General features: G+C 41.0%; 1 protein-coding gene across 1 annotated transcript; it reads right to left on the reverse strand.

Moving 5' to 3' along the window:
- Positions 1-4,749: 4,749 nt before the first annotated feature.
- LOC146866786 (olfactory receptor 6M1-like) lies at positions 4,750-5,691 on the reverse strand. The gene has a single exon (XM_085614543.1). It carries the CDS (start codon positions 5,689-5,691, stop codon positions 4,750-4,752), a length of 942 nt encoding a protein of 313 aa, XP_085470669.1.
- Positions 5,692-9,182: the final 3,491 nt, after the last annotated feature.

A 9,182-nucleotide genomic window follows, 5' to 3' on the forward strand; every position in this document is an offset into this window, starting at 1 on the left:
CAATCGGAGACTGATATTACGGAATACTTGAACACAATAGCACTAGAATGGTTCAATCGATGGCACCGCGAATATATGGACTTGCCATTTACAGTAGATGACATAAGACAATTAATTAACAGCATGCCGGCAGACAAAGTCCCAGGTGTAGACAGCCTGACGGCAGCCTTTCACAAAGAGTATGTAGATATTCTTGCCCCAAGACTCTTGCAGGTTTATCAGGAGGCCCAAGATACCGGACTGTTACCACAGACCATGCAAGAGGCCACAATAATTACTCTGCTTAAACCAGATAAAGATCCAACCCAGCCAGACTCGTACCGCCCTTTATCCTTGATAAATCTAGATGCCAAAATGTATGCAAAACTATTGGCAAATAGGTTACAGCCCCTTCTTCCGATCATAGCACTCCCTGACCAGTCAGGATTCATACCAGGCCGCTCGACGGCGCATAATCTGCGAACCATATTTGCTCTTCTGCACTATCTGGCTCCACATGTGCAGGCCAAAGCAGCCCTTCTAGACACCACAAAGGCGTTCGATTCCCTTGAGTGAAAATTTCTTTTCACAATACTGGCGCGAATGGGACTAAGTCCCATTTTCCTGAGGCAAATCCAACTATTATATACCACTCCTACAGCGAGAGTTAGGGTGAATGGCCAAATCTCAGACCCCATTAGCATAACGAGAGGAACGAGAGGAACGAGACAAGGCTGCCCGTTCTCGCCACTTCTTTTTGCGATTGCTATGGAACCCCTTGGCAGCCCGCCTTCGGCAACATCATGCACAGCATAGTATCGGGTTCACCTCTAGAGGCCTAATTATATCTATGTATGCAGATGACATGACAGTATATCAAGTAAATCCTGAAACAAATTTTGCGGCAGTGATGAGGGAACTGGTACGCTATGGAGGCCTAACGGGTATCCAGATAAATTGGACCAAATCAACGATACTGCCCCTGACAGAATGCATGACTCCCTATGATACAGAATTCCCAATACCTTGGGATGATGGCCCGGTCAGATATCTGGGTATATGGATAAGTAGAGATCTGCAGGAATTGTGGTCAGCCAACTATGGGGGGGCAATAGACTGGTTAGAGGGCAAGGTGCAAAGATGGAGGAGTTTACCATTGTCCCTAGCGGGCCGTATAGCCGTCACAAAGATGGTAATACTTCCAAAGTTGTTGTACCTCTTCGCAAATATACCAATGCCCCTAAACACTCATTGTTTTAAAAGATTACGATCTAGCGTATTGGACCTGATATGGGCTGGTAAACAACCCTGCATATCCTGGAATATCCTAACTTTGCCCTTTACACAAGGAGGCTTAGGGGCCCCAAACTTCGAACTGTATGCATACTGCGCACAAGCGCAATTCCTCCATTACTGGCAGCATCCCACACCATACCAGCCGCATGTGGTGATTTAACTGAACAAAGTTGTTCCCCTCCCACTGAATACAGCACTCTATCACCAATCTAAGCGCCCTCATATGGAGATAGACACTGTTAAAACACTCAGATGGGCATGATAAGGGTTAGCAAAGAGAGCACACCAAAAAGTTCTATTTGCGCCATCCATGCCGATAGGCGGAAACCCACTGATTGCACCTCTAATGGACACTGCCACAAAACAGAGGGCGGCATCCCACGCGCTCCTGACAGGCAAAGATCTATTCCCAGAGGGCACATTTATTACAATACAACAGATATGCAAGGAGACACCACCCACACCACTGGACACGCTGTTCTACTATCAGATCAGAGTAGATTGCAGGGCCAGATATGATGACTTTCTGCAAATACCCCCTATGCTTCCGGCACTGGAAAATATTAGATCGGTGCCATCAGCCTGTAAACTAATCACGCACCTTTACAGCATTACTCAACGAGAGTCCCCTATCACTGTGGCCCACTCAAAAACAGAATGGGAGGAGGATGCAGACATTACCATAACAGATAAGAAATGGACCTTCTGTTGTACCCAACTAAATTATTTATCGCCAAATTACAGACTTCAGTTGATTCACTTTAACTATTTCCATCGTTTATACCGTACACCAATGCAGTTACACCGAATGGGGCTGCTCCCGGACATATGTTGTTGGAGATGCCGCTCTCAAAGAGCCACCTTTATCCACTTGATATGGGAGTGCAGACCGATAGCGACTTTTTGGGCAGCAGTCTTTAAGCATATTGGGCAAATGACGAATTATTCCATAGTAGGTTCTTTTTTGATTACACTGCTAGGTTATGTTCTCGATGCGCCTAAAGGAAAGAGAAAACTAATAGCCATTTTGCTGCTCCTGGCTAAGAGGCAAGTGGCGATACATTGGAAAAAACAGACGCCCCCAAACATTGTGTTATGGGTTTCCAACGCTACCTACTGCAAAGACCAATTGTCCCATTATTGGGAGCTAATGCCCAGTAGGTCCCGTCCAAAGGATATTTGGGAACCATTTACAACCTGGTTGGGCACAAGGGGAGTGAAGAGTGGGATTAGTAACAACAGACAAGGCCACAGGGCTGCAGGGATACACATATGGGTGGGAGGATATAGGTCAAATGGATCAAACTGTACAAATAATGCTGTGGTGTGAATTATTGAGGAAGGCAGTCATGCAGCCCCAGAAACATCACAGACCTATGAACTTGTAAATGTGCAAATAAGTATGTAAAAGTACAATTAATGTAAATGTTAGGTGGTAGTTGTTTCTTTTTAATTCCTGTTTGTGTTGCTGATACAGAAGTACACTACTTATGCGCATGTAATACAACCCTCAACGATTATATCACGATGTGATACAAATGTGCAACAATGTAATTTTGATGAAATGTACAATTTCAATAAAATTTATTACAAAAAAAAAAAGCATGTCATTGACCAGGCACTTGGAGGTGGTGTTACTATGGAACAATAAGATTTATGAAATAAGGTTTGGTGAGAACAATTTATGGTAATGTTACTCTATGATCCACTGTATGTTTATATGGGAATAAGTAAAGAAACAGCATGTAATACCCGATAAAGGTGCAAATGAAGCCAAGATTTTTTTGCTTTTTTTTCAGTAAATGTGATGTTAGTGTATTATATGAATCAATATTACGTACAAATGTAACGGAATTGTATTAGTGTGACTTTTTTCAACCATGAAAAAGGGTTTTCCATGAAACCCATCTACTGACGTCAAAGAATACACAATACATCTAGTATTTCATATTATATAAAAAATATATAAAATATTTTTTTTAAAACATGGCAGTAGAAAGAAGAGACAAGATTGTGCTTTTTTTTATTTTCAGATATTATAATCACACAATTCTATTTTATGTTAACTATATGTGTAAACTGTAAAACAGGAGGGCAACTGGTGTATGCGAGCCCACCTTTTATATTGCACCGGGATGATTTCTTCCGTAAGAATACCACAGTCATTTAATTACAGGTGACTATCCATAAAATGCAACTGTTCATTTTTCTGTGTACATGTAAAGCTACTTCAAGTTTATGCATCCAACAACATTTCAATGAATAAACTTCTGTGTGTGGTGGCATGCATCAGTACAGTATATGCTCTTAGACCTCTGTTTTAAAAACTGGAATGAACAGTGTGATACATGGTCTTTGTCTCACACAATAAAAGCCAGGTTAGGAGGCAAAGTAATTGTATGATTTAGATTCTCAGGTGCAAGTGCATCCTAGAGCATGCAGTTTTCCCCACGGAAGAGCTACTGTCAAGCGTTCACTCTTTTACACAAACTTCTTGGTTCACCTTGAGGTGAATAAAGACATGGGTTCTCACATGGGTGTAGCTGCGGAAGCAGCACTCCTGCGCTATTCCCCATACTCAGGAAACATAGGAGATTTTTACATCCACTCACCAAATGCCCAAGCAATCCCTGCCCAAGCAAAGGAAGAGTTGTGGCTTTGCCTGCTTCTGGACTAAAAAGTAATGGCTTGCTTACTCCCACCCACCAGGTTGCCACTTCAACAGCAGGATTTAGTGGTGTATTTCAGTCTGGACAGGTCTGGAGTTACAACCACAATGCCCCATCTCTATATTAGGTGGGAGGGGTAGCCCTGAGAGGAAGAGTCTTCACTAAATGCATGTAGTTAAAATCCAAGGATGTGGTTTGGTCAGTTCTGTATACACCACTTTCCATAATAACTTGGCCTCTCACAGGGATTAACTCACAGTCTCTAATGCTTGCAGAATTCAGTTTAATGTCACCCTTTTTGCCCACTCAGGAAGTATACCAACAACTTTTGATATCAGACTATCTAACTGAACCCCTACACTCTAAGCTATTACAAGCAACAGTGTATAGGGATCTCACTACATTTCACACGTTAATGCCATCCATGTACAAGTACTAAGCAACTATAACATGTGGTGTAGAAAAGTCACCAACTGAAAATAACATTTGAAATTTGAGCTTTCTGGTTCAACCCATCATACATGACTCATAAACACTTATTGCGATATTGTAGTATCAACAAACATGTTACAAAGTACCCTGTGCCTGTCTAGACAACTGCCACTAGCCCTAAACCGGATTTTGGAGTTTTCACTGTTTTAATCGTAGAAGAAACTCTAATGAAAGACTACTATTGAGTACTTTATAATTCAATTCAGCACATTAGAAAAATAATTATGACAATAGTGTGATTTTAGAGCAGGGGAAGGATTGCTTGTCAATTGATGGGCTTCCCAACCCATTGGAGCATTAGAAAGCATTGAATTCAAAGAGGTATTTGGTTTCTTAACGCATTCTTTCTAAATTGATTCCTCATCACTGATTTCACTTCTTTATTCCGTAGGCAATAAATTAGCGGATTTAGAAGAGGAGTGACTACAGTATTGAAGACACCAATGAACTTGTTGATCTCTACAGGGTATGCACGAGTTGGCCTTACGTATAGGAAGATCACTGTACCATACAATATCACTACTACAGTAAAGTGAGAAGAACAGGTGGAGAAGGCTTTCTGCCTCTCTTTCTGTGATGGGATCCTCAGGATAGTGAGGACAATAAAGACATAGGAAAATATGGTCACCAGTAAGGAAGGTAGAACTATGAAGCAAGCCAAGATGAAGACTACTCTCTCCAACATGCGGGTGTCACTGCATGAGAGTTTCAACAATGGTGATAAATCGCAGAAAAAATGATTGAGTAAAAATGGACTACAAAAGTGGATCTTAAATACAAAAATTGCTGAAGAAAACGTAGCCAAGAAACCAACAAACCAACAGGTAGCAGCAGCCTGATGACAAACTGTCCCATTCATGATTGTGGCGTAGCGTAGTGGGTTACAAATGGCAATGTAGCGATCAACAGACATCACCCCCAGAAGAAAGAACTCAGTAGAACCCAAAGAAAAGTAGAAGCATGCCTGTGCTATGCAGCCAGGTAAAGAGATGCTGTTGTATTGGAGTAAATTAAACAACAACTTTGGTACAATGGTCGAGGTGTAAAAAATCTCCAGGAAGGACAGGTGGGAGAGAAGCAAGTACATTGGTGTCTGAAAATGTTGATCTATCTTTACAAGGGTGATGATGGAAATGTTGGCTGTCAGCGTGAGAATGAAGATGGACAGGAAAACAAAAAAGAAAAGCATCCGAAGCTCAGCACCAATGGGAAATCCCAACAACAGTAAATAGATCACTTCTGTGTAATTGTTCATCTTTCCTTTTATCCGCAAAATGTCAAGCGTAGCTTTCCTTAAAAAATAAAGTTTAAAGTGAAACAATTAACTGTAGAAACAAATACTAATATCTCATGCAAGGCACATTTTGATAGCAACAGTTTAGCAACAATTAAGAAACCACCACTATTTTTGAATTTTCAACCATTTGAGTGAGAAGAAATCCACATCTACAAGCATCATTAAACAGGATTAAATTGTTATCCTTAGTTTTCTACATCCTACATTGTCTTCCTACATAAGTGTATCCATGTTAATCACATTGTGGTGTTTAGCCCTGCCTTCAGGCTATTTCCTCAATAGATTTATCCAGATCCCATTCATGATTGTTCGACCAATTCTGTGTACTAACTTACCAGCTTGGTCTTGTGTTTCAGTCCACATTTTATGTATCCTTCACCTAATGCTCTTGAAGCACTCTGCATAGTTTCGCAACAGTTAACTTAGCAGAGCTAAGGCCTTTCCCATGCAAAGGTCTATTCTCTCTTGGTAGTCCTTTAGGCGAAACTGATGTGCCTCCTCATAATCAAAGCATCACCTAATTTAATTATGTCATATGTGGCAGTAGATAGGAAGAACTCATCAAGGTTACTCAATAACTTTATTTTATCTAGACTTTTGCCTGCTACCATTTTCTTCTTTACTTCTATCAAAGTTGTTTTACACCTCCTCATTGTCTTGTAGTTTGTTTTTTATTCAGACTGATGTTTTTTTACATTGCAGTGTTCCCTGCTTTATGGAGTCACATCCAATAAATGCTCAAAACCCTTAAATATAGATACCACCGTTTTGAACAAAAGGAGAATGGGCTCTCAATGCACCCAACCTGACTTAGGCTCAAGTGGGCCCCCATGAGAGAAAAAATCAGTGCATACACACAATAATTGAAATTTGACGACATGATATTTTATTGTACATAATTGTTTACATTTGTATCAGAATGACTGTAGTAAGAACAGCTTAGCAACAATCTAAGCTTGAGGTTTGCAAGGGATTCTGAGTACAAAATCTGGTAAGAGTCACACAAGCCACCCCATCCTTGATTATCCCCAGGTGTCGCGATTTTCAAAAATGGGCAAGTTTGCTAGGTTTCCTTAGCTGCTGGCTGAGCTGTTGTTGATGCTCTTCTTAGGATATAAAAACACACTTTTATCAAGAGCACTTTTTTCTTTTTTCCCCAAAAACTTAAAACAGTTTGCCTATTTTCTTCATACCTTCCAGAGAAATCCACAAATCTTGGGCACCTTTATGTGGGGGAAAAAAGCACTAAAATTTGGCATGGATAGCTTATGTGGAAAAAACTTATGGAGCAATACACCAAATAGCCAAAACGGGCTCAGCACTAGTGGGGAAAGGCATACAGTTAAGGGTTAAACAAAATGCTTGGTGTTACCCCTGCCCATTCTAGAGGCACCATCAGGATCAAAAAATAGAATTTAAAAGCTCTTTCAGGCCATTATGGGTCAATTCTTGCATGGAGCAGTGAATAATAAATGAGTGGCTCCTACTGCTCATTTATTATTCCTTTTTTTTTCCTCTGGTGACCGAATCTGAGTAATATCAGATCGCGTCCTCATTATCAATTCCCATCTGACCTTTGTAGAGGATTCCAGGGACACCAAATGGGCTAGTGAGGGGAGCCCTACTCATGTCCCCATCCCCATATATATATTATATATATTTTATTAAAGGGCGGTGGACATTTAAAAAAAATAGTATAGCCCAGGGGATGAGGTCTCTGGCACCTATAAAGGCTCGGTGATGGTGGCCCTCTTCCCTTTTGTTTACATTTCAGCCCTGGGGATGGAGTTTCCGGAGCTTAATTAGACTCAGGTAGGGCACCGCAAGCCCCCTCACCTATTTTTAGTGAATTCTACCCAGGGGATTGGGTCCTTGTGGCCCAAGAAGGATTAGGGGAGGAGGGCATATGCCCTCCCGCCTTTTAAACAAATAAGACTCGTGGTGTATGTGGCCCCCTCCCCCTTTTTAACATATTAGGACCCAAGGGAGGGGATCCCCGGTCCCTAATAAGGCTCGAAGAGGGCAGCTGCATGCCCTCTCCTCTTAGATTTTGGCCCCGGGGATGTGTTCCCTGGGATCTGTTATGACTCAGTACAGTGGGCTGCATGCCCCTTCTCACTAATATATATCTTTTGGCCCCAGGGGTTGTGGTCCCTGGGGCCCTAAGGCCAACCTTACGCTATGCCCATCAAACATCATAATTGATGGCATCAGTGATGAAATCACTGATGGCATCATCCAATGAGTGTGTGAGTTTGTTTTACAGTTTAAATAGTGGCGGGTAATTACCATTTTACTTTTCTACCTATTTTGTACAGCTTGTGTCCAGCTAATGGGTGTAAGTTTTTGCAAAACCCATGTGCTTCTAATGCATCAAAGGTATGTAGAGGTATTGAACACATTATAAATCTTTGTATTGAAGAGAAGCTCTGTGTGCAGATGACAGTTGATGACTTGGGTCCTTTATATTTCTTACACGTTTTTTGGTTCTGCAAAAAACTTTTCCAGCAGGGCACTGATTCTACATACTAGATACTACGAATTGTAAGCAGCCTTGAGTTATTAGACAAAATTGCCTCAGCGTGACAATTTCTACATAACAGAAAACTGTGCGCACCAGATACTAATCTATGTACACATGCTTCTTTTGCTTCAGGTTATCTGTAAAGATTTCACCACAGTATAAATGCCTACAAGTAGTATGATCTGTAGCGCCTTCAGCCCTTGGCTATATTGAGCAAATAGTGTCTTCTTTAACAAGTATTGCATAGAGTGTTCATAGTAGATAAAATGCACAAAACCATAGCAATTCAGCAGTTATTGTTATACTTATAGTTAAACTTATGTGAAGAAACTATTACTCGTTGCCTTAAGTTACTTAAATGCACAAGTTATAGTTTCTTCAGATAAGTTTAACTATAAATATAACTATAACTGCTGGATTTAAATGGTGTTGTTTGAGTAAATTCAGAACCAAACTATAACGTCCCTGTACCTTTTGTTTTTTCAGTGACTTTCTATGTTTTTTTAGTATGCACATTAATATAACCAGCACTGCACTCGGTCTTTGGCTGTGTACGGCGGGGATTTTGCCACATGCACCCAAACACAAGTGGGTGTTTTATTTAAAAAAAAAAGAAATTGGGATCCGCAGATCTTTTTTCTGTAGCCAAGAACTTACTCAGGGGACCACGCTGAGTCTTGTGGGTGGATTCACGAATTCACAGATGGGACAAAAAAAAAATCTGGGCAATTTGTTGCCCATGAGGGGTTCCTAAAGGACCCCTCTATGGCGCATATCACCAACAACTGGCTATAATTATCGCTAAGCGCACTTAGCGCTAGGATAATTATCGTCGGCTATCACTGGTTTCTAAAGTGAGATAGCGCACTATCAGCGACGCTTATCTCAAAAGCGATAGAAACACCAGCGATAGCTACATATTGTG

The sequence above is a fragment of the Triturus cristatus genome, chromosome 1_2 (assembly GCF_964204655.1).
Source record: "Triturus cristatus chromosome 1_2, aTriCri1.1, whole genome shotgun sequence".
Classification (NCBI taxonomy): domain Eukaryota; kingdom Metazoa; phylum Chordata; class Amphibia; order Caudata; family Salamandridae; genus Triturus; species Triturus cristatus.

Coding starts and splice junctions, on each gene's coding strand:
- LOC146866786 (XM_085614543.1), bottom strand. CDS start 5,691: ATGAACAATTACACAGAAGTGATCTATTTACTGTTGTTGGGATTTCCC.